Source organism: Geotrypetes seraphini, chromosome 3 (genome assembly GCF_902459505.1).
Source record: "Geotrypetes seraphini chromosome 3, aGeoSer1.1, whole genome shotgun sequence".
Lineage (NCBI taxonomy): Eukaryota > Metazoa > Chordata > Amphibia > Gymnophiona > Dermophiidae > Geotrypetes > Geotrypetes seraphini.
Genome location: NC_047086.1, coordinates 176,392,379 through 176,418,791, shown reverse-complemented (window position 1 = coordinate 176,418,791; position 26,413 = coordinate 176,392,379). Strand labels below are relative to the sequence as shown.

The window sequence follows — 26,413 nt, the reverse complement described above, 5'->3', positions numbered from 1 at the left end:
ATGAAAACCTTGCAATGTGAAAAAGAAAAATAAGAAACCCTCCCTTCCAAGCAATTTGACAGATTTTCAGCCTGAGAGGTGGAATAAAGGTACAGCCAAAATAAATAAGGCTCAGACATCGGAAGTGCTTCAAAACAAACAGGGAGAACGGAGGGGAGGGTTAGAGATCGCCGGGGTGTCTGGGAGGGTTTCTGGAGACAGGAGGAGGAGGCATGGCGAGAAGGGGCTGGAGGAGCCCGATCTGCAGCTGCAGGGAGGGCCCCAGCCCTAGCAGATCCAGTCTCCCTCCCCACCCCACCCTCCACGAAACTTTTACCTTCCCCACCTCTCTGGCAGCATGGCTTACACAGGAGATCGGAGGGGGCGACTATTACTAGCAAACTAGCATCTGCCACTTTTAATTTCTCCTTCGCCGCCCGCAAAACAGCACAGAGGAGTTGGTTTTTCCCCATGTGTACAGGCGATCGGGAGCTGCTGAGGAGTTTCGTGGAAAGGAAGTACCGAAATCTGCCGGTTCTCACTCCTCTGCTGTATTCAGGGTTCTCTCACAAGTTCGGATTCCAAAGCAGCGTTCGGATTCCAAGACAAAATTTACTAAAAAAAAAAAGTTCGGATTCTAAGTTGATCGAGGTCTGGGGCGTTTGGATTCCGAGGTACCACTGTACTACAGTTTCAGTTTATTAAAACTTTCTGTACTGTTTTTAACTGGCAGTGCAGACAAAGTGGTGTACAATCTAAAAATTAGAAAACAGGAAAAGAATGCCATTTTTTTGATAGGACAGAGTATCATTCTTATTACCGTCAGCTGCACTGGTTGCCAATGGAAGCAAGAATACTTTTCAGATTTGCTTGTATTTGCTATAAGATGTTATTTGGATTAGCTCCATTATATCTCTTCTCTCATTTTGAATTGTACTGTTCGACTAGGTCTACTCGGCATACTGGCATATTCACTTTTCCTAATCCCAAAAATTGCCGTTATAAAAAGTATTTTGATCAATCTTTGGCTTATCAAGCAGGTAAAGTTCAAGTATGGTTAGACGATTTAATTCAACAATCTGCATCTTATTGCAACTTTAGAAAACTGGTTAAGACCTATTTGTTCAAAACATTTGTTACTTTATTGATGACTGTCCTAGTTTCTTACTGTATTTTTCATTATTGAAATATTGTACTGCCTTTCTGTGTGCTTTGTATCATCACTGGAATGTCCAGTCCTTTTTATTCTGTGAACCGCCTAGAAGTATTTGAGTGTTGGCGGTATAGAAAAATAAAGTTATTATTATTATTCTCACAGAAGAAGAGATCTAAATGGAAGTAAATAGAGGTAAGAGGGGGATTGGAGTCTTTTAATAGATTCTGACTCTCGTTGCGCTCACTGTCATATGCCTACCTAAATTTAGTGTAACAGGGCAAATATATAAATATATTTTAGGTGTCCTACGCAAACTTTACCCATGTGAACGCCCCCTGCAAAGTATGCACTGTTGAAGATATGTGCATACCTGCAGCTGGATGATTATTATGTATTGATTTACACACACAAATGACCAGAAGACCAGCATTTTCAAGCGTTCTTGCTACGTAAATCTAGATGATCTTTTGTACCGTTGTCTCCTGAGAGGATGGCAAGTATAAAGACTCATGAAGCGGAAGTGCTGGTGAAAAGTTGGAAGAGGTGGTCTGGTACTGTTTCTTTTCACTTTTTATTTCATAATGTTTTAAATAAAAATGGGTTTCAGCTACAATGATTTTATTGTGCCCTATAAGGCTGGTAAAAGGCATTGTTGGATGGGTGTGAAGGTTTTCACCGCCACAACCATACACCTGTCATTAGCTTGTGTTCTTGTGTCTTTTAATATCTTCAGCTGGAGACATTAACCTTCTGGACAATGATCTGGATTTGGAGACTAAGATCAAACATACCTGGACTCCGGGAGCCCTAGTGCATTATGGCAGAGCAGAGCTGGAGGCCTCTGATCACAGGTACCCTGCCTTATGGAGTTTCTTCCATCTCTCAGATCAGAACTTCAGAGTTATATCTTCAACATATACATATAAGAAATCTTCTGTAACATTTAAAAAAGTCATTATTCTCGCAAACCATCTGAAAATCAGAAGCTTTCTCTTTTCCATTTTTGGAAGAGAGAGAGATGATCAGCATTAGCCAGCCAGGAATGGATATACATTTGGTAAGATACTGTAGAAGCAAAATCTTGACTTACTTGTCTCTACCACAGAGGTTTCTTCTGCCATTGTGGTCAGTCATAATCTGCTACAGTGACGCATCACCTTTCATGGGATCTTACTGTATCTGGGATATGGTGAAGTTTGTTAAGACAAAATTCCAACATGTTGAGACCAAGATGATAAAATAAGATGCTGAAATGAGATGCTCGCAAATGGAATAGATCCTGGGGCAAGAGGGGAGGAGCTGTAGAAGCTCCTCTGTCTATGCGTTGCTCAGCACTAAACAAATGATATCAATAGATCAGTCTGCATAGATTTTATTTTGATTGCTTTCTAAGGTACCAGTAATATTAACCAGATTTGTCAGGATAGAAAACCAGAATGCAGGAAACTGATTAACCCTTGCACAAGTGTGCAGAGCAAATTAGTATCCAGCTGGCCTCTTAGCTACACCAACACATTCAGTACCCACTCAGAGAGTCCCATTCAACAAAATAATTGTGTTTTGTTTATCTGGGGCTTCTTGGAAAAATGACTGTGTGCCCAGTCATCTTTTCCTGGAGAGCAGCCAAGCCATGGCATGCTCTTGCCTTTTCAGCATGGTGTCCTCACTTGGAAGGGAAGAGCCAAAGCACAATTCTTAAGAAAAAGAAGAAACATAGCTGCTAGCCAAGGTAAAATTGTGATGGGAAGGATGCCCACTGCTGCTTCATGCAATCTCGAAGCATGAACTTTAGGCCTTTTAGAGAAACCAATACAGCTACCATACCGCAGAAAGATGTAAAGGTGAAAATGGTAATGGAATTCAAAAAACTGTGAGATGGAACACCAAGAATTTCTAAGTAGAAAATGAATTGTATAAATTGAAGAACTAAGGCCGGTACTGGGCAGACTTATATGGGCTGTGGTCTGTATATGGCAATTTGGTTTAGGATGGGCTGGAGAGAGCTTTGATGGGAACTCCAGTAATTTGGAACATGAGGACAGTGCTGGATAGACTTTTACGGTCTGTATCCCACAAATGACGAGATGGTTTGGATAGGCTGGAGTGAGCTTCAACGGCAACTGCGGTAGTTGAAACCTAAGGACAGTACCGGGCAGACTTCTATGGTCTATGTCCCAGAAATAGCAAAGAAAAAAGGCAATTTAATTTAATCACGAATTTATAATACGTGTAACTATTGAGCATATTGGATGGACCGTTCAGATCTTTATCTGCTGTCATTTATTATGTTACTATATTACAGAAAAGGCAGGACAAAATTAAATTTGCATGTGTAAACTTAAATATATTAGAGTGTGCTCAGAATTCATATCATCTCAAGGGCCATCACTGATCAAAAGAGATCTGCTTCGTATCCCCTCTTCAAGGTGAAGAGAACGAGAGGGCACTCACTAAAGTTAGAAGGGAAAAGATTCTGTACAAACGTAATGAAGTTCTTCTTCACCCAGAGAGTGTTAGAAATCTGGAACGCTCTTCCAGAGGCTGTTATAAGGGATTCAAGACAAGGTTGGATAAGTTCCTACTGGAACAGAACATACTCAAGTAAGGCTAGACTCAAATAGGGCACTGGTCTTTGACCTAAGGGCCACCGTGTGAGCGGACTGCTGATCCAGCAGCGGCAAATCTTATCCCAGTTTTTAAATCATTGCACTCTCTCATCTTGGTCAACTATTTTTACTTTTCTCGTTTCCACACCCACAGTGCTTAATCTCAGTTCAAATACATTAATCCAAAAAATATAGCACTTATCTTCTGAGGTCCTGACCATGTTTTTGCCTTTCAGGCTACTTCAGGGAACCCGTTAGACCAATGATTCTTAAACCTGTCCTGGGGGAACCCCTAGCCAGTTGGGTTTTCAAGATATCCCTAATGAATATTCATGAGGCAGATTTGCATATAAGAAGTGCCAGGCATGCATATCTGCCTCATACATATTCATTAGGGATATCTTGAAAACTCATATAGGTTTAAGAGCCACGCCACTCATCATAGAGCTGGTATAAATGTTCATACCTACTTGTGGAGATATGTTCATATTTGTAGTATTCTGTAAGTTACATGGGGAAATGTGAGCCCTATCCATACTCTGCCTGTGTGCACACATACCTGCAAACTACACCCTTTCGGAGATATGCACATAGAACACCTTTTATCAAACTGCAGTAGAGCTTCTTACTGCGGGCCGGTGAGGTAAATGTTCCAGTACAGTACTCATTAAATTCCTATGAGCAACGGAGCAGTTATCTCACCTGCTCATCGTAAAAATAACTCTACCGCGGTTTGATAAAAGGAGCCCATAGTTACAGAATAGTGCTGAGGCTCACTTTGTACGTGTAGGCAGGTATGTGTGCATGTATATGCTAGTATTCTAAATATTCTACACATGTGAATGTTGGTATCTACCCTTATTAGAGAGTAATTTCATAAGTGATTGAGCGTAAAACTGCTTTCAGGAAATGGTGCCGGAAGATGTTAGAAAGATCCACACTAAACCTAGGTTTTATAAAGGGCGATTCACATCAAGCACTCTTTATAGAATAGCACTTACAGGCTGATTTTATAAATGGCACCTAAAACGGCCATGTTTCAGGACACACTTAGGCGCCGTTTACAAAATCTCAGATAACAGCACCTGTGTAAAAACTTAGCGCCAGAAATTTAGGCCTGGGTTTTAAAACCTAGGTTTAGAGATGTTTTTAAAAAAATTACTGTTATGGATGCATTCATGTGAGAATATGAATAAGGTCCTTATGCGAAGAAGTCAGCTTGATGCTAATTATTAATGCGCTGCATTGTTTTTGTTTATTTTGTATGTAGATTGTACACTGCTTAGATTTTTAAGTGGTATATAAATTTTAAAAAACAAAAACATTTCATGTTGGCGCTTAAAGTCATGCTCCACTCATAGAAACGCCTGCTTAGGCATTAGACACCGCTAAGCGCCTTGTGATAGGTCCCTATCGCCCAATTTTTTATTTTTCCAATTATTTGAAGCTATTAAGCGTATTTTGCCAATTAAGTTAGGCGCCGTTTATAGAATCTGGCCCTTAGTGCCAATTTCCATGCTCAGCTTCAAACGCCAGCATTTATGCCTGCTGAAACCTGACATACATGCTGGCACTTAATTTCCTGGAGATTGGCACACACATGACAATATTCCATAACATCATGTCTAACTTCTAGGAATGTCCCCTGACCCGCCCATGCCCCTCCCATGGCCACACCCCTTTTGAGTTACACAGAAAAGTAAGGCACTAATGTTATAAAACAGAAACTAGGGCAGATCTTTACGCAAATCTAAATTGTTGCCAGTTAACTCCATTTGTTACTTGTTAAGCCCTTGTTAATTGATTTGTGCCCTAAACAACAAAATTTTACAACTCAATTTTTAGTTATCTATATAGAATCCAAGGGGTTAAAGGGCAATTGTATAACCACGTGCTTGCCTTTATGTGCCACTTGAGTGTGCAAATGTACAGAATACTTCCATTTTCTCAGGTGAGCGTACACTCATTGTGTAGTTAAACTCTGGAATTTGTTGCTGGAGAATGTGGTGAAATCCAGCTTGGAGTATAAAAAAGGTCTGGATAATTTCCTAAAACAAAAGTCCATGGGCCACTATTGAGATGGCTTGGAGAAAGCCACTGCTTATTCCTAGGATAAGCAGTGTAAAATCTGTTTTACTCCTTCGGATCTTGCTAGGTACTTGGATTGGCCACTGTTGGGCTTGATGGATTTTTAGTCTGTCCCAGTATGGCAGTTCTTATGTTCTTATAGTCTTAAACGGCAGCAAAGTAACTAAGTAGTATTGTGTAAATGCAAAGGGGACATCACAAGGGTGGAGCATTGGCAGAACTGCCACTTGGATGTGTCCTTACAGCAGGGTCTCACAAACTTTGTGAAGCCGCGACACACTAAAAGCGGTGGCTGCGGCTCGAGGGCATCCGGAAGTGTGCAGACCTTGATGCGATGATGTCCAATCATGCGCAAAGGCCCTCCAGACCGAGGGGGGGGAGTGCTGGAAGGGAAGAGATTCAGAGAGAAGGAGAGGTGACAGTGCCAGCTGACTGCCTACCGGATGTGCCTCTCGCAGTGGGAGACATGTCCTGTAGGCAGTCATATAGCAACTATCAAAAACCAAAACCAAAAAGGCAAAAAGGTCCATTTAGAATAGTATCAACAGATAATAACACAACAGTAGAACCTGACCAACATGGGAGCCCACCCGATCCAGGTGTTTTTTTAATTTAAATGTTTTGTTTTATTTGTCTTTTTTCATTTTCTTTTCTCTATCACATTTTAACAGGGGAAAAAAGACCTCATACAATGAAGCAGACCCGGTGCATCTTCAATGGGTACTGCCTTAGTATAATCATAGGTCAACCCCTCCCCCCCACCCCCATTATCCATACATATGTTAACTAAATTTGGTTCCGGGAAGCTTGATGAATGCCGTTGCAGCACAACTCAAGAAAGTTGGCACGACGGCAGTTACAGCACTTCTTTTCCCCTGAGGAAGCCAGAGGTGAAACGGGAGGGAATAAAGATTTAAGATAAGTGCTACTTTTCTTTACACAAAGTTTGTTTGATTTGGTTCACGTATATGGATGGATAATGGGGGGTTTTGACCTATGATTATACTAAGGTAGTACCTGTATACTTTTCTCTGGTTGTGATGTATTTGGAAGGAGGACCCTGGGGGGGGGTTATTTATTTTGGGGTGGGTTGTGTTGGGATGGGGGGGGGTTCTGTATTCTAAAAAGCTGAGCTTGTTTGTATTCGATTGGTTTCCTGTTTGCTGTTTTCTTGAGCTCAATAAAATATATTTGAACACATACTAAGGTAGTACCATTGAAGATGCATCGGGCCTGCTTCATTGTATGAGGTCTTTTTTCCCCTTTTAAAATGTGATAGAGAAAAGAAAAAATACAAATAAAGGGAAACATTTACATTTAAAAAAAAATACCTTTGAATTACTGGATTGAGTGGCTCCCATGTTGGTCAGGTTCCACTGTTGTATTGTTATCTGTAGGCAGTCAGCCGGTGACGGCGCCTCTCCTTCCCGGTGTCTTGTGGCACACCTGGAATCTGGGATGGCACACTAGTGTGCCACAGCACACAGTTTGCGATACATTGCCTTACAGAATACTGTCAGTTACATGCATCTGTGCACATTTATGCCACTTTAGGAAAGCCAGGTCTATAGGTGGTGGTGTAACAGTGATCTCATACATATAGGTCAGAGGTCTCAAATTCAAACACTTTGCAGGGCCACATTTTGGATTTGTAGGTACTTGGAGGGCCTCAGAAAAAATAGTTAATGTCTTATTAAAGAAATGACAATTTTGCATGAGGTAAAACTTTATAGTTTATAAATCTTTCCTTTTGACTAAGTCTTAATAATAATATTGTCATTTATAGCTAAAGAGACATATGATCAAGAAACTGTTTTATTTTACTTTTGTGATTATGATAAACATACCGAGGGCCTCAAAATAGTACCTGGCGAAACTCAAGTTTGAGACCACAGATATAGCTGCACTTATGCTGTGCTACAATAGTATTCTGCAGTGTAGGGGTGGGGGGCAGCCGCAATCCTCGAGAGCCGCAGCCTAATCGGGTTTTCAGTATTTCCACAGTGAATCTGCAAGAGATCATTTGCATAAAGAAGAAGGTAGTACATGCAAATCGATCTCATGCAGATTCATTGTGGATATCTTGAAAACCCGACTGGGTTATGGCCCTCGAGGATTGTGCTTGCCTATCCCTGCTAGGCTTACATCTTGTGGCACTTGGGCGCCTAAAAGAATTGTCTCATATTTTACAAAATATGCTTATCTTCACCCAATCTCAGGAGCAGGTTTAAGTGTGGGCCTCTCCTTTCCCTGGAGTGATTTCATACAGGCAATTGGGTGCATATGTTGCCTTTCTGAAATGCGAGTTACATATGCACCCGAGTACCTTGACAATCTAGATCAGGGGTAGGCAATTCTGGTCCTCGAGAGCCACAGGCAGGCCAGGTTTTCAGGATATCTTTAAGGAATATATATGAAATGGATTTCCATGCATTGCCTCCTTGAGATACAAATCTATCTCATGCATATTTATTGTGGATTTCCTGAAAACCTGACCTGCCTGTGGCTCTGGAGGACCGGAATTTCCTATCCCTGATCTAGGTACACTGTTATAGAATTACCCTCTTCAGAGCAATTTTCAAAAGCCATTTTCCCTTGTAAAAAGGATAAATCTTTTCAAAAATTGCCACAGATGCATGTATGTCCCTCCCCTCAATCTAACACCATGGGTAAAGGTACATGTATTTGCATTAGCATTACACAGTTTTACCCACACAAAAGGTAGAAAATAAACAAGGGGCCCCTTTCTATAAAACAGCATTTACACCCTGTTCATGTTATAGTTAGAAATTTTACTCATTCCATTATTGCTTATTCAAAACGCAAAACATATGTATGAGGGTAAGTGAAAAAGCATGAACAGTACTCGTACATGTGCCCAAATTTTCACAAGGATATACGTGAATTCTTGTGGCATCACTGCAAAAATCCTTCACCTCACGAAAAATATTTTATTTATTCCGATTTATATCCCATCCTCCCAGAAAGCTCAGGACGGGTTATAAGAGAACATACATAGGTTCCCCACCGTTTGTTGAAACTATCTACAACCCATAGGAACATACATAGCTTCAATAAACAGCAGGGAACCTAACTACAACCCATAGGAGCTGTGAATGTTGGCCACTTGAGAGGAGAGTGATTTTCAAGAGCAGAAGCCACTCTGCTCCTCTGACATGTCCTAATGTGACCTTTTGAAGACAAAGCATGTGTATGCCATTTCTAGGCCTGTGTTGGCAATTGTGGAAGTGGAAGTCCAGGAGGTTGATGTGACCGCCCGTGAGATTGCGCTTCAAGAGGTCTCCTGCGCCCAGGGCCCACTGGATGCCACAGTGGTGGTACAGCTTCTTTCACCCACAGCAGAAGAGAAAAGTGACTTCCCAGAAGAGCTGACCACGGAGCTTATGCTGATCTTTCAGAACCATGGCACCATCATCCTTGTCAGGTGACGTATGGTTCTTTTTTTTTTTTCGGTTACTGGCAACTCTGGATCACTAAACTGTGGAGGCTCACAGACCAGTATAGCTCAAGCTGTAAAGTACAGAAGATTATGCTATATATCAATATTCTTTTTCATAGCACTGTTGGCATACACAGGGTGCTTACAGAATTGATTTTAGCACAGGAAGACTTTAAGTAATTCTGTTACTGAGTAAAGGGTTTTGATTTTGTTTTGTCAAAGTACCTATAACAGGTTTCAACAATATTAACAACATAACCATAGAGATATCATCCAGGTTTGTAACTGAAGAATATCAACCCACCTCCAGCCCCAAAAACAACACCCCCATTCCAGAAATCCCAGTAAAGCTACAAGATGTGCTATACTGAATCAGACCAAACAAACTAAATAACAGTGACTAAACAAAAGAGTCCAAAGCAGACTATCCTGTCAAAGAGATATCAGGACTTTATTGATTAAAAAAACTCAATATGACCTTGCTTTAACAGATTTTCATTAGGGGCTTAATTCAACCATAGCAATGGTTTTTATTAGCCCTAGTAAATTTTCAGAGAGGCCAATTTACGAACATAACTCTCAGGAGCATAAGTCCTTTGAATTTCAGGCCCCTCCATGCACCACACACCCCCCAACCCCAGGATAGGAAAGTACTATACCTGAATGCTTTGAGCTACAAATGAAAAGCTGTGAGCTAAATCTTACGTTTATCATTTATTGTTTATTTATATTCCACTTTTAGCAAGGCAGATTGCATAATATACACATAGATACAGTAGATAGATATAGATATGATATCATGCAAAGGAGAAAAGAGAAGGCAGATATAAAACCAAGCAGTACATTCTTTGTAATAGTGCTGCCTTTTGTTAGTTGTATTGGCCTGTAGGTTGCCAAATGGCTCCATTATGGTTTTCAGGACAAGCTGTTCTTAGGTTTACCTCATTGCATGCCTGTTGGTGGCGGTAGTGGTGGTTGGGACATAGGGCCAAAGGTCCTGGGCTTCAGAATACAACACTACACAACTGGCTCTGATTGAATGGGGGAACAAAGTTAACAAACCCTCTCAAACTGGCAACAGTACTCGTAGGTTGAAAAAAATATATATATATCTGTTTTCTGAAATAGTTTTCATCTAATCAAAAAAAAAAAGTGATGCCATTACTTATGCAAGTTTATAACTTTATTCTATTCTTGTAGTCTTTTGCATTTGCCTAATTTATCATTCTCCAAAATGTACAATTATTTCACAATCAGATCTAGGAAGATGTATGCAGAAGAGATACATGTTGGTTCATGGTGGCTTTGCCACTGCTGGTTCAATGAAATGCTAACACCATTGGTAAAGGCTTTCCGCATTTTTCCAATGCTGGAGTTTTACTGTGCATTCTTATGTTGTGTAGACAAAACTGGTTGGATTATCTCCCCCTTCTCTGTCAAGTTATTTATGCTGTCATGTAGTGGCAGATGTGAAAAGATGGAGGGTGGCGGGCCTGGTACTTCGGTGCTTACAGTTGCACATCTTAGGGGTCCTGAGTTCTGTTCATCCTTCTCTGTGGTTGTACTTAGCACAGCCCAGCTCACCACAAATTACTCTCTTCATTGTAGGTTTAATCAAGGACAAATGCTGGTCACGTTTGAAGACAGCAGAACAGCTCTTAACATCTTAGGTCTGGATGGCATGAAGGTAAGACTGAAATTCAGATGTTTAAACTATGAGAGGTAGTGAAGGAAATTTGAACATTACTACATGAGCACATGACTGGACAGAGAATGTGTGGTTGATCAATTTTATTTTTCTGTGGCCAGGAAGGAAAGAAAACTCATTAAAGTGGGCCAGGCAAATTGTCAGGAAGTAATTACAGATGGTAGCAGGTATAAAGATGCAGAGAAAGCTATGAACAATGGATAAGTGGTAATGAGGAGGCCAGAGTGAGCCTTATAACATCGGCCCCTTTGATACTGTCATGTCAAAACTCTTATGCCTAGGTTAGAAGACTAAAGTTGCAATTGAGAAGCACTGATTCTGCTTTTCCGGTCTTAATAAGATTACAACTGTTTGGCTTATTGTTCTAAATGCTGACTTCTGTATTGGCCAAAAGAAACACAAGGCTGGAGGGTAAGAGAGAGGCTAGAGCCTGAGTTCCTGACTTCACTCCATGAATGTCACATCTCGACATCCATCCACACAAGGTGGTAAAGGGCAATGACTTCTGAACAGGGAGTCCTTAAGTGCTTCCTTCCACTCCCATAGCTTGTGGGCGCTCTATATTGGAGCAAACCTAACAACTGCATTGTTCTGCCTGTTTCAGCTCCCTCCTCCCTATATAAGCTACTGTGAGGTGCAGATAGAGCCCCTATCAAAAGAGAAAAAATTATCCACTAGTGTTTTTTTCCCTTTTTTGCACTGGTGGTACTGACTATGTTTGCTGCATCATTTTCTGTTCACTTTTAGCCCGTGCCCCCTTGTTTGTGTCGCTCTGCAGGTTAAAGGCCGCGCAGTCAGGATCAGGCCAAAGACGGGCAACTGGCTGCAGGGGCTACAGGAGGAAATTGCTCGGAAGCGGGACAGCATCGCACCCATGTCGCCTACCGCCAACTCCTGCCTACTCGAGGAGAACTTTGACTTTTCATGTCTGGATTATGAGTCAGAAGGTTTGTGGTAGGACAGTGGTACCAGGGGCTTATGCAGCTTATATAAGTACAGCCACCACAACCAATATATTTTACCATCCTGTGATAATATAAGACCCAAGGCAAATCAGCTGGAACAAAACACAAAAACAAAGTTAAACAAACAAAAAACAAAAGCTCTCCAATTCACAGAAACATTGAGTCCCGTAGATTGAGCTGTATTTGACTTGAAAATCCATTTCTGCTCTAGTTGAACAATTGCATGATCACGATCTCGCCTTCATGTCCAGACCTCGCTGTACAAGTTACAAATTTGAAAAGCATGTGGATGGCAGCGCATTTTATTTTTGTTTGCAAAATGTAACTTAAAACTGTCGTTCCAGGTGATGTGTTAGATGATGATTCTGATGACATGATACCTCAGCATCTATTTGCGGAAAAGGCCATAGTGCCCCAGGTCCTTGTGGAAGCACCAGAGGCGGCCTCTGTGGTGACACTTTCTCCATACAAGTCTCCCCAGCTTGTGAAAAGGAAACCTCATTCATTTAAAGGTACAGGCAACTGATTTGCAGAAGAAAATTAAGCCCAATAAACAATTATATTAATACCTATTAACTATCTTATAGCAAGCTGATAGGAGAAAAGGCTTTATATGCCAGTCCTCAGCAAGCCTTTCTAGACTTCTGTAGGCTTCTTAGATCAGACCAGCATCACAAAGAATTTTACATTTTAACACAGTGTAGCTGACTGGTTCATCCTGAGCATGATGTTGCTTGTATATGCTCTGAAAAATTAGGCTAGTATAACTCCGAGATGCAGTATAACATCAAATCAAGAATGTAATTATGTAAGAACAAGGAAGAAGGAGCATGTTAGTCACTGTTATCAATGTCATGCTGGCTGCTGAACTTATAGGGAAGTTACATGCAGAAAATGTTTCAGTCATTGGCCTAACTCTCTCTTTAGTGTACTAATATTTAATGCTTAGGGCTGATTCCAAAACTTTATATAACCCATATACAGTGGAACCTTGGTTTATGAGCATAATTCATTCCAGAAGCATGCTTGTAAACCAATTTAGTCGTATATCAAAGCGAGTTTCCCATAGAAAGTAAGGGAAACTCACTTGATTCGTTCCACCTCCCATTCCTCCCCCCTGGCCACCGGGACTGCTTCACCCCACCCCATCCCCAAAAGACCCCCCCACCCCCGAAGCCACTGATGCGCTTCTACATCTCCCCCCCCCACGAACCGGCATGGCCCCCCTCCCCGCGAACCAGCATCGCCCCCCCTCGTGAACGCGCAAACTGGCATCCCCTGCCCGCCCAAACTGCAAGCTTACCCCACAGTGTGGCACCAGCACGCAGCACCAAGCCACAGCTGGTGCCGGTGCCCGAAGATCGTGCCTCTCCTCCGACTGGGCCTTGAGCATCTGCGCATGCTCAAGGCCTTCTGGCTCTCATTCTCTCCAAGAATCTAGGAGAGAGGCGGAGCCAGAAGGCCTTGAGCATGCGCAGATGCTCAAGGCCCAGTCGGAGGAGAGGCACGATCTTCGGGCATTGGTACCTCCTGTGGCTTGGTGCCGCATGCCGGTGCCACATTGGGGGATAAGCTTGCAGTTTGGGTGGGTGGGCATTTGCGAGGGGGGGGGGCGATGGCGGTTTGCAGGGGGGCAGTGTTTGCGGGCGGGGGTGATGCTGGTTAATGGGCAGGGGGACTTGCAAATCGAATCAATGCTCAGTTTGCGAGTCACGATTTGCGAGAATGTTTTGCTCGTCTTGCAAAACACTCGCAAACCGGTGCACTCGTAAACCAAGGTTGGACTGTATGGTCATTCCATGTCAAGTGGTCCAATTTTCAAACATGTCCCCAGCTGACCATCTCAGAATTCCATGAAATTTTATATACGAGTAGCCTAAGGTCTTAAACTAGGCTGTGTAAAATATTAGACTCGGATATACATTTGTTCCTGAGCTAGAGCATCTGATATGAAGGGTATTCTTGTCAGTCTGCGCACGACTGGAACCAAAGTGGCTACTTTCAGTATCTACAGTACATAAACTTTGGCTTATCTATATAGTTTTTGATGCTGAATTCAGATATACTGATGGAATTACCCAAATTAGATTACTTTTTTCATTACTGCCCAGCAAAATGGGCCAAAAAATTCATCGCACAAAATGAGGCTCATACATTAGTCATCAATAACTTTGAAAATATTTTATCAAATGCCTCATGACTTTACAAGTATACTAACAATGCTGGTTTCTGTGAGTCTTTCCTCATATGAGAGGAGTTCCATCCCGTTTATCTTCTTGGTTACTCTTCTTTGAACCTTTTCTAGTGTCACTATATCTTTCTTGGGATAAGGAGACTAGAACTAAACGCAGTACTCCAGGTGAGGTCGCACCATGGAGCAATACAGAGGCATTATAGCATTCTTAGTCTTGTTAACCATCCCTTTTTCAATAATTCCTAGAATCCTGTTTGCTTTTTTTTGGCTGCCGTCACACATTGGGCAGAAGGTTTCATCGTAGTTACGATGACACCTAGATTCTTTTCTTGGGTGCTAACCCCAAAAGAGGATCCGGTAACTGTGATTTGGGTTATTCTTCCCAATGTGCATCACTTTGCATTTGTCCACATTAAATTTCATCTGCCACTTGGATGCCCAATCTTCCAATTTCCTAAGGTCTACCTGCAATTTTTCACAATCCACGTTCGTTTTAACAACTTTGAACAGTTTAGTGTCACTTACGTGCTCTGCTAATTACTCTATTAGGGTTCCCACGTTGAACAAACCTGCCACTCATCTCTTCTGTGCGGTGAATAAATTCCTCCCTATTAGTACACAGTCTTTTCAACCTCAAAAACTGACCTACCAGAATACTATCCCACAAATTACGGGGATGATAACTGGTTGGTCTCCTTATGAAAAATGGAAGTAATAAATGACCCAGACTCCAGTGACATCTCGACATCCAGAAAGTGGATCCTGGTACTGGAGATAGTGGACTAGTAGGGGCTCATTGCTGCAGCCTTTTATCTCAATTTTTTGATTTTTATTTACAAAATCTGGTCCAGAAGATTCCATCATTTATCCTTTGATTCAAGAGTTGGATAAAATGGAAGTAGTGGGGCCCCTGATTTTAGTAACTTTGGTTGTAAAGGTGCTGTTCACAAATATCCCCGAGGGCAGAGCTGTTCAATTGGTTCAGGAAGTGCTTCATGATCTGGACATCTCGACGGGCTTAAAGGGATTCTTGGGAAAGTGTGCTGAACTGGTCATTGGGAACATTTATTTTACATTTCAAGGGTTTTTTTCTTCAAATCAAAGGGGTGGTGATGAGGGCCATGGTGGCCCCTTCAATCGTTTGCCTCTTAATGGACCAGTTTGAAAAACGACATGTGTATATATGCCAGTATATGGATTGTATAGTGAGCTGGAAAAGATTTATCGATGACATCCTGTTATTTGGTCTGGTTCTGAGGGGAGGCTGCAGGAATTTATTGAATATTTGGAAACATGTGACATGAATATTTCTTTCCAGTCCACTGTCTCCCATACCAGGATCAACTTTCTGGATATCGAGATGTCACTGGAGTTTGGGTCATTTATTACTTCTATTTTTCATAAGGAGACTGACCGGAACACTATCCTACATTATAAAAGTTATCATTCCAGTAATTTATGGGATAGTGTTCCGGCAGGTCAGTTATTGAGGTTGAAAAGACTGTGTACTAATAGGGAGGAATTTTTTCACCGCGCTGAAGAGATGAGTGGCAGGTTTGTTCAACGTGGGTATCCTAATAGTGATTCACAGAGCACGTAAGCAAGCAGCACATGCAGACTGTAGTTGGTTACTAGCTCAGTCAGCTCAGGTACAGAGTAATAACCAGTTGACATGTGTCTTACCCCATTCTCATCAGGCTCAGGATATCAGAAAACCTATTTGGCGATTCTAGCCCCTACTTCATTTGCACCCGCAGCTTGTGGATATGCCTAGGTTTGCGTATACCTGGGGGAGAAATTTTAAGTGAATTAATATCAAATCAGAACCCGGAAATCTTGATGCGGGTCAGGTCATTGGCCATTTTCAGTGTACAGGCTGTGTTTATTGCCCGTACGCAATGGTCACTGAACGAGTTAATATTCCAGGAGGGGATAGAGAATTCCATTTAAAATCTTATACTGACTGCGAGACAAAGTCGGATTATATATGATATACAGTGCCCTTGTGGGAGACGAGAAGAAAGATTAAATTGCGTATCGTGCAACGTCTTAGTAATCTTAGATTAAATAAGGAAGAAACACCTCTGGTGGCTCATTGGAGGGTGCATGCACACCTCTGGACCTCATTCCCATCCCCAACTAACATCTCCCTCTGTCCCTCCATGAGTCCAACTTTTCTTCCTTGCTCTTCCACCCCTATTGGCAACATGTCCCTCTTTCTCTCTCTCAATGTCCATCTGTCTTGAGAGATCCAGGCATCTCTCCCACCTTGATTTAATACACGTACAGCTAGCCTGAGGTGGGAATGAGTCTGATATATTACTAAGGAAAGAGCAACGGTTAATTTTCCAGTGGAACACAATGGAGCCTTGTGGCTTTAACAAAGAGGTGGAAACATTCAGAAGGTGTCACCCAATATTACTCACTGGGAAATGCAATTGAAAATTGTTCTTAGACTTTACATTCCACCGGAACGTGCAGCCTGGATTGGGATTACTGCGTCACATTCTTGCCCGAAATGCAATCAGGCTCACGCATCTTTGAGTCACATGTTTTGGGCCTGCCCCGCAATCCAACAGTTTTGGAGACATCTTGGCCTATATACCACATCGCTTTGGGGAAGGCGATGGCTTCCGCAACCGAGGGCGTTATTTGGATTTTATAATATAGCCTCGCCCAAACCCAGGGGAATGTCAGCATTTATCTCCAGAGCCCTTTTGATGGGAAAAAAAGCCATCCTCACCAACTGGCTCTCCCATGATCCCCCGTCATATGCACAGTGGAGATCCCTAATGATAGTGCACGCAACACTGGAGAGACGCATGATGGGAAACTTGACTCTTGGCCCGGGTCGCAAATTTTGTCAGGTGTGGGAGCACTTCTGGCAGGACCTCACACCGCGTGCTCGCAGTAGACTTTTGAATCTTTAAGATTTTATTCCCACTCTCAGCTGTTGGACTGGCCATGGATTCTTGGGGAGGGGGGGGATGGAAAGGGAACTGATTATATTGTTGAAAATGTTATTTCCTGAATGGTACTACTGTTTGTATTTGCTTCTTACTGCTGGAATAATAAAAATTATTTAAACATAACAAAGAGGTGGAGTGGCATTTGTTGTAAGGGATGGATGGGATGAGTAATCAGCTGGTGGGAATAAGTTGTTAGGTGAGTGTTACATTCATCGATTTCCGTGACAAGTTGTGTGGAGTTTACCTTTTCATCTGCCACCAGGTTTGTGTCTAATCCTGGGTTCGTGCTTCAATTCATGTTGTCTTAGACAGTAGTATTTGGTATTTTGCATATGGCAGGTTGATTTTAATGGGTTTATATCAGCAGTCTCAAACATGCGGCCCACGGGCCGCATGCGGCTCTCCAGGTGCTATTTTGCGGCCCGCAGTCTGGACGCGATCAAAACAGCATTTCTCTTCCCCCTTCCCTTCCTTTTGGAGAAGCAGCTTGTCTGGCCGGCTATGTCGATCGTTCCGTTCAAAGCCGCGGGTTGGCGGCTCCTCGCGCTATCCACTCCTGCATCGGAAGCCTCTCTGACGTCACAACATCAGAAAGGCTTCAGACACAGGCGCGGATCTCGCAAGGAGCCGTCACCCGCGGCTTTGAACGGAATGATCAACTGAGCCGGCCAGACACGCTGCTGCTCCACAAGGAAGAGAACGGAAGGGGAGGGGAAAGAGAAATGCTTCTGCTGCATAGGAAAGGGGGACCCTAGGGAAATGCTGCTGTTGCTGCTGTACAGGGAAAGGGAGAGGGAGGGAAAGGGGAAGAGAAATGTTTCTGCTGCATAGGAAAGGGGGAAGGGAAATGCTGCTTCTGTTGCTGCTGCACTCAATTGGGGAAAGAGAGGGAAGGAAGGAGAAGGAAGACAAGGGAGAGGAACAAGAGAAGCCAAGTTCATGGGAGGGAGGGAAGGAAAGGAGATATCAGACCATGGAGGGGGAGGGAGAGATGCCAGGGCATGGGGGAAGGGAAGGAGACAGATGCCAGACCAGGGGAAAGGAAGGAAGGAGGGAGGGAGGGAGAGAAAGGAAGGAAAGAGATGCCAGACCATGGAAATAGGACGGAAGAAGAGAGAGATAAGAAGGGAAGGTAAGACATGGAAATGTAGATTTTGAAAAGAAAGCAGAAAAATTGAACATTAAGTTAATGCCAAAGATGCATGCAAGGCAGAAAGTGAAGACGGAGAGAAAAACAGTCAAAGGACAAGAAGGCCCTGGAAACATAGTTGAAAGCACAGAAAAATAAAGTCACCAGACAACAAAGGTAGGGAAAATGATTTTATTTTCAATATAGTGATTGAAATGTGTCAGTTTTGAGAAAGAAAAGATATTAAACTTTAAATGTGAGGGCTGCAGAAAAAATAGAGTACTTGGAGGGCCGCAGAAAAAATAGTTAATGTCTTATTAAAGAAATGACAATTTTGCATAAGGTAAAACTCTTTATAATTTATATATCTTTCCTTTTAACAGTTAAAGGAAAGTTTATAAACTATAAAGAGTTTTAGCTCATGCAAAATTGTCATTTCTTTAATAAGGCATTAACTATTTTTTCTGCGGCCCTCCAAGTACCTACAAATCCAAAATGTGGCCCCACAAAGGGTTTGAGTTTGAGACCACTGGTTTATATGGATGAATGAGTAGCAGTTAATGTTGTTTGGATGTCTTAGGAATTGTATGAAGAGTTGAACCTTGTTAAATCTCAGCTCCTGAGGACGCCAGCTGGCGAAACACAGCTCTGAGTTGGGCTGTTGATTTTTTGATTTGAATAACATACTGGAGACAAGCAGAGGAGGGGTTTTGAGCACGTTGATGAAAAGAACTAAGGACAGGCAATTTGTGGCTTATGTTCAAGTATACAAAGGACATTTTTAAATTGAGTAATTAAAGAATTGATTAAAACTATTTATGAAAATTTACAAGTTTATAAAAAATAGCTTATGTTGTGTGTAGCAGATTTGATTGTGAGCTATTAATTAATTTAGTAGTCCTGAGAAGGTGTGGTTATGCATATTCAGTAGGGATATACTGAAAATCCAACTAGTCTGTGGACCCCTTTGAGTACCCTTCCTGTAGAAGTTCATACAAGATTTGCTGGGAATCTTATCAATTTTTCTTTTTTAATGGAGGTCATACCCAGGACTGAAATTGATGGAGGTGCCCACTAAATACATAGCCATGAGAAGGTAGAACAGAAGGACAGCAGCAGATCACAAGGATCACTTTTATCTAAGAAATGTCTAGGCCAGGATTTTATTATGATCCTAACATTCTTGAAAAAAAGGGACAGATTTTCCAGTGTTAATTTTGAAGAGGATTTTATTAATAAATGTGGTAAGTTTTCCTCAGAAAGAAACATTGTTCTTGTGTCCTCCAGATGATGCGGACTTGGCTATCTTAAAACAGGAGCTGGAAGCCGTAGGAGAGTTGCGGCACCGCTCAGCAAGCAGGTCCCTCTCTGTCCCTAACCGACCTCGGCCTCCACGAAGACCTCCCCCACCAAGTAAGAGTTAATGTGTGGGAGGTAGGGGAAATGGTTTGCCACACCCATGACCACTCACTATTTTCCCACCTCCTGATCTAGAGCTTCAGTGAGAACCATAAGAATGAAGCAGTGGAAGGCATCTTTGTTCTGCAGCTGTGTGAATACATATTTTTTTAAGCCTTTATTTTTCTTGCAGCTACAGTGGCAATCAAAAAATCTTCCTCTGATGCAGTGCTGTTGTCTTCTGAAACCTCTCCACCACCAGTCATCATGCATCCTGCTAAGCTTCTCCTAGGAGCACCACAGCAGCCTGTAAGTCATACACTGTCACTGACATGAATAGTGTGATGAGGCTTGGCAGTCGGTGAAAATCAAGAGTCCCATGGAGAAATACCAAGTAAATATTACACAGTGGGAAACACCAGGCGGATAAGTAGGATAATAATAATAGAAGCTCTTTATTATGTGGATTTCAACAAGGGCTCAACACAGACTGTGTTTTGGCAAAAAGCCCTCATCGGGAGTCCAAAGTGATCCAGTCTCAGCTTGGTGAACCACATAAGAAATATAGATTTCCATACGTATCTGCATTCAGTTATTGAAAGCTATATTTCTTATGTGTTTCATCAAGTTGAGATTGAATCACTTTGGACTCCTGATGAAGGCTTTATGCCGAAACACAGCCTGTGTTGAGCCCTTGTGGAAATCCCCATAATAATGTTTCTATTATTATCTCACTTGTCCAACTGGTGTTTCCCAGTGTTATATTTCCTTGGCAGTCAGTGACCCAGCCGCCTCGTAACTTCTGAGGATAATGTTGTAGTGCAACAGGCTCCGAAATCTGTGATATTGACTAGTAAATGTATATTTTTTCTGAAAAAAATGGCTTCCCAACATACAATTCTGTGCATCTTTTTTGTTCTTAGTTATAGATCTGTCCCTTCTACAATGTGAACCAAAAAAAAAAACCCACACCAAAATGTTTTTTTGTTGTATCTTCCACAGAACTCGGCTGATTCTTATGAAATTTAGTGCATCATATCCTGAATGAAGTTGATGTAAAATGTTGTAAATATTTCCCACCACAACACTACTACCTTGTGAAAAGGAATTGTTGCTATGGGAATTGTAGAGAAGAAGACGAGATAGTTTGTAAATAGTCTCTGTATCAAAATGGTTTTCACTGCAGAAGACCGAATTCTGATAAAGAACTTGGTACTGCTAAAAGGTTACAGCAGTCGACAATTGTTGAAAGAGTTCCCAAAGAAGGGTTGGAACAAAAATGACCTTGATGTGCTACTAAGCAAGATCTGAGCAACGGGCACTGTAGATCGTAAGCCAGGCAGTGGACGACTGTGTTCAAATCGCACACAAGAGCACATTGACATATGCCATCTTGTACTGAGCCAGGAGGATGCGCCGCAAACACACCGAACAACTCACCAAATAGCAAGAGAAGCAAGAATAAGCCAGACAACTGTGATTAGGATAATACATGACGATCTGAAATTAAAGTGTCTTAAAAAGCGTCATACCCAAGAGTTAACTTTACACAACAAAGACATACACCTGAAACATTGCAAGCAGCTTTTGACCAAGTACCTGGAGCACAGCGTCAGCTTCATCTGGTTTACAGATGAAAAGATAGTTACAGTAACTCCACTGATTAACACATAGAATAATTGCCTGTATGTTCCTTCAACAACACTGAAGCATGAGGTTAATGCCAAATGCTTACTACGGACCTGCCTGACCTTCAGCCAGTCAGTTATGGTCTCAGTCGCAATCTCGAAACTCAGATTCATAGATCAGTTCTTCATTGATCCTGGGGTTAAAAGATCAACGGCTCATGCTACCGGGACATCCTCTTGTCATAGAAGCTGTTATTTATTTATTTATTTATTTTTAAAATTTATATACCGTTTAAAACTAAACGGTTTACATTATTTACATACACAATATTAAAATGAGGACAAAATAAAAACAAATACATAATAAAATACACATGTAATAAAATGAATATACATCTAATCCTCAGGAAATTACCATGGTGAGGATAGTAGAGATCATAGATAATTTATCAATGTTAGCGAAAATACCTAAAAAAAGGCATCTACAAATAGTTGCATCTTTAATAATCTGTCAGCACATCGGGCAAAGGATACCATAGAACTGCTACATCGGGAGACCCCAGACTTCATTGGTCCAGACCTCTGGCCCTATGAATTCACCAGACCTAAGCCCAGTTGACTTCTGAATCGGGGGGGGGGGGAAGGGGGCTGATACAGGAATGCATCTACCAGACAGCAATATCTGACGTCGAAGACCTTAAACAGCGCTTCATCTTTGTTTGGGCTGAGCTGAAGCAGAGCATTATTGACAAGTCTACAGAACAGTGGTGACCAAAGCTGAGGGTGTGCCTTCATGCAAAGAGAGCACACTTTGAACATCTGCTTAATTGAAACAATACTTTTTTACTTTAAATTTTTCTACAAAATACACCATAAGAAATACACCATAAGACTTTTGATGTGTTTTTATCCAGTTCACAATTCTTTTTCACAAGGTAGTGTTGTGGTACAGTGGGAAATATTTACAACATTTTACATCAGCTTCACTAAATTTTGTGAAAATCGGCCAAGTTCTGTGGAAGATATGACAAAAAACATTTTGGTGTGGGGTTTTTTTTTTTGGTTCACAGTGTATTACCTTCACTCTTGCTTACCCTCTTTTTCTATTTTATATTTTTTTCATCCGTTTGTAATCTTCATGTTCTTTTCTTCCCTCTGCCATTCTGTACGTTCTCTTTCCCTTTCCTTTGGCCCTCTTTCTCCTTTCTCACTCTCCTCTTTGCACACTATCTTCCCCTCCTGGGCCTCTTACCCATTCTTCCCTTCTTCTGTGGCACTCAACACCACAATCTGTTTTGAATGTAGTGGAGGAGAACTTGCTTGAAGGTAAGGTTGCTTTATGACTTTATATGCTTTTGTAGTTTTAAATGAGTTCAACAGTGGCTCATTAAAAATCTTGACAGTCAAATTATCATAAGATGAAACTCTGCCGGGACTCTCACCCTTTACAATGAAATTAGCCAGACAGATAAAAAAAGCATAATAGGTTTATAACTCTGAAAAATACCATATTTTGATTCAAACTGGAAGTGAAATTGTTTTGTTTGAAGAGGCTATTCCATAATTTCCTTATGACTTAATAAGTGTGCATGGTGCACACATGCATCACTTTTACACTTGTTAACACAATGAACTCACTTTAGAGTTTGGTTTTCTGAAAACCATTCCTTTCATTTGAATTTAAATAATTTTATCCTAATATTTCTAATTGTTTTTCACATAAGCCTAAAGCCAGGACTGGTATAAGCAAACCATATAATGTGAAGCAGATAAAAACTACAACACCTGAAGAAGCAGAAGAAGCCATTAAGTGGCTGATGGAAGCCAAAGGAGGTGGGTTTTGCTTTGTTGACTTAAAATTATTCTAGGAAATTCTAAAAGATGTCTAGGAAAAGTCCCCAAGTAGTAGAAGGCTAGGTGAATAGTCATCAGTTATATCTAAATAAAAGGCAGAATTTCTTCAGATTAGCTCTCCTCATATTCAGTTTTCTGACATCCCTTTATTAGAATTTGATTCAGATTATCAAGTTTCAAGTTTTATTTAAGATTTCTTATACCGTCCAATCAGCCTTCTAGGTGGTGTACAATGTCATAAAAACATGTATTGACTAAAAAAACAGGGAAACAGCACATGGGCCGGAATATTATTCCAAAGAGATGGGGCGCTGACAAAGAAAATGGTAGACCTCATTGTGTTGATATATTTCAGAGACGGGATAGATAGAAGATTTTTGGCAGACAATCTTAGAAGGACTATAGGGGATAAGAAGATTATTAAAAAATTTGGGTTGGCTATTATAAGTGGGAAGTATCTTCTCATATTTTAGGGGTAGAAAGAGATGGTCATTTAAAGTTGGGTACTCAAATTAATAAAGTAGTGAAAAATACTTTTTTTAACTTTGAAGAAACTGAGGACTGTTAAGAAAAATTATTTGGGGTTTTTTTTTTCTACTTTAGGCTCTCTGCAGGCTTTGGTGCTTTCACAAATAGATTGTCAATGTTATTTATATTCATTGCTCAAAGAACCAAAGGAACAGATTTCAACTAATACAAAACGCAACTGTGAGGCTAATTTTTTCTGCTTCTAAATTTGAATCAGTTACACCTGAGGAGTGGCCTAGTGGTAGAGTTGCTGCCTCAGCACCCTGAGATTGTGGATTGAATCCCAGTGTTGCTCCTTGTGATCCTGGGCAAGTCACTTAATCCTCCATTGCCCTGGGTACAAAATAAGTACCTATGTATATATGTAAACTGCTTTGAATGAGTAACCACGAAAAGACCCCCCCACACACACACACTCTTTTCTTATATAGCTGCTTTGGCATATAAAACATTCACAATAAAAATATCTTTTCATAGACCTGTGAGATTTAAGATATTTTTATTGTGAATGTTTCATTATGATTTGTGGTATTCATTATTGTTTTTATATAGTTGGTTTTAGTTTGCCCCTGGCACAGCCATATTGGTGAAATGTGGCCATGTCGGGCACATCATTTTGTCCTGGGAGTACGTTCAATAAAGACATTTTGTTTTGGATTCTGTTTTGTCTGATTCTTTGTTTTCTCCTTCGATGGATCTAATAGACCAGCTGCCTTCTTATTTTCTTACCTAAACTGTATTATTACATACTAGTGTTTAAGCCCGTTACATTAACGGGTGCTAGAGTAGATGCCTGTCTGTCTTTCTTTTTTTCTGTCTCTCTCCCTGCCCTGTCTATCTTTTTTTTTCTTTCTCTTTCTCCCTGCCCCATCTATCTTTCTTTCATTTTCTCTCTCTCCCGCTGTCTTTCTTTCTTTCTGTCTCTCTCCCTCCCAGACCCTCACTTAAGCCGCTTTCTAGCTGTGCCAGCTGAGGGATCCCTTGCCCTTTCCTCAATCCAGCTGTGGCCAGCTGCCCGCACACACCTGCCCAGCTACACAATGGGCAAACGCATCCCGTCTCTCCTCCGAACCCCATTCGCTCACTCTTGGTGCTGGATCACCACCTGATGTTTAAACCCGTTACATGGGTGCTAGAATAGATGTCTGTCCTTCTTTCTTTCTTTCTTTTTCTCTCTCTCCCTGCCCCATCTATCTGTTTTTCTTTCTTTCTTTTTCTCTCTCTCCCTGCCCCATCTATCTTTTCTTTCTTTCTTTCTTTCTTTCTTTCTTTCTTTCTTTCTTTCTTTCTTTCTTTCTTTCTCTCTCTCTCTCCCTGCCCAGACCCTCACTGAAGCTGCTTTCCAGCTGTGCCAGCTAAGGGATCCCTTGCCCTTTCCTCAATCCAGCTATGGTTGCACTTTCCAGTGGCTATCCCATGTTTCTCTCTTCACCAACCCAGTAGCAGCGGCAGCAATCCTGATTGGCCAACCCCCCCTATTCCTTACCCAAAGCAGCAGTGGCAACGCTGTAAACAGGCTGTTCGCAGCCAGGCCCGACAGGGCCTTTCTTCTACCGCATCTAAAGTAATGCAGCAGAGGAAAGGCCCTGAAGGGCTTGCCGCGAACAGCCTGTTTACAGCGCTGCCACTGCTGTTTTGGGTAAGGAATGGGGGGTTGGCCAGTCAGCGGTTCTTCCCTGCTCAGCGGCTTCCTCTGCTCAGCAGCTGCGGCTTCCTCTGCTCGGCTTTTTCATTGTCCAAGTACCCATTTAGGCCACTTTTTAGACGTTTGGTTTTTTTTTTTTGATTAAGAGCCCCATGGTGTGTGACTGAAGTCCTTGCCTGCACCTAGTAACTCCCTTCTCATCCATGACATATAATATATAATTGTCCAGCAAGTGTGTTCAGAGAAAATGTCTTTCAGCACATATCTTAAATGTATTTCATTGAACTGGTATATTGTATTTCAGAAAAATTAGATGAAACATTGAAACCGGCTGCACTGCACATCCAGACACCATCAAAACCCGAGCTTGTGCCTGTCAGCAGCAAACCCTCATCGCCTAAGATGCCAGGACCTGTACTAATTCCTCATCGACCACCACCAAAAGTTCCTGCTGTCAAGAAGCCTGTTCCCATGCAGAGGACTGGAGCCAAAGTTGAACATGTAAGACCACGTCAGTATTTGCATTTCACTAAGGGCAGTGGTCCACCCTTTCACATTTTGAGATGGTCTAAGTAAGCACTAATAAAGAGTTACAGGTAACCATGGCCCCTCCTCTCCCTGGTTTCCACACAGCTCAAGAATATGCCCTTTATATGGTACCCATTGGGAGCAGGACAGCACTGAAGTATGAGGGTAAATAAAAATTAAAGGCAACTGTTAAATTATGCAATAACCAGAACAAAGCTAGCAAAAGGCAACATACTTATGTACTTGTACATTGCCTGTTGGACAGTTCGTCCACACACAGTGAATCACTCAGCCTTTAGTCATGTGGCAGCCACGAGGTCAGAAATATGGACACTCCATTGCAAGATTGTACCATCGAAGAACAACGTGCAGTATTGCGCTTTCTTTGGGCAGAGGGAGTGAAACTTGTGGAAATTCATTGATCTTCTTCATACCATCTCAGGAACTGGGTTGCAACCTCCACACACTGTTGCTTGTGCAGATCAGTAAGCTGTTTGGGAACCCATCGTGTGCAGACGTCTTGTCGCTGGTGACAATTCTCTCCAGAATACTCAGTTGATTATTGACTCAGTATGGAC

The 26,413-nt window shown here is 41.7% G+C and overlaps 1 protein-coding gene across 2 annotated transcripts in view; it reads left to right on the top strand.

Moving 5' to 3' along the window:
• The window catches only part of SYNJ2 (synaptojanin 2), a 201,616-nt gene that overhangs the window by 168,908 nt on the left and 6,295 nt on the right, over positions 1-26,413 (top strand). For both annotated transcript variants that reach the window (XM_033937185.1, XM_033937184.1), the window contains exons 18-26: positions 1,869-1,986; positions 9,056-9,274; positions 10,898-10,976; positions 11,776-11,944; positions 12,307-12,474; positions 19,542-19,667; positions 19,846-19,961; positions 23,005-23,113; positions 25,612-25,808. In XM_033937185.1, the coding sequence (XP_033793076.1) occupies positions 1,869-1,986; positions 9,056-9,274; positions 10,898-10,976; positions 11,776-11,944; positions 12,307-12,474; positions 19,542-19,667; positions 19,846-19,961; positions 23,005-23,113; positions 25,612-25,808 (1,301 nt within the window). The remainder of the gene's footprint in view (positions 1-1,868; positions 1,987-9,055; positions 9,275-10,897; positions 10,977-11,775; positions 11,945-12,306; positions 12,475-19,541; positions 19,668-19,845; positions 19,962-23,004; positions 23,114-25,611; positions 25,809-26,413) is intronic.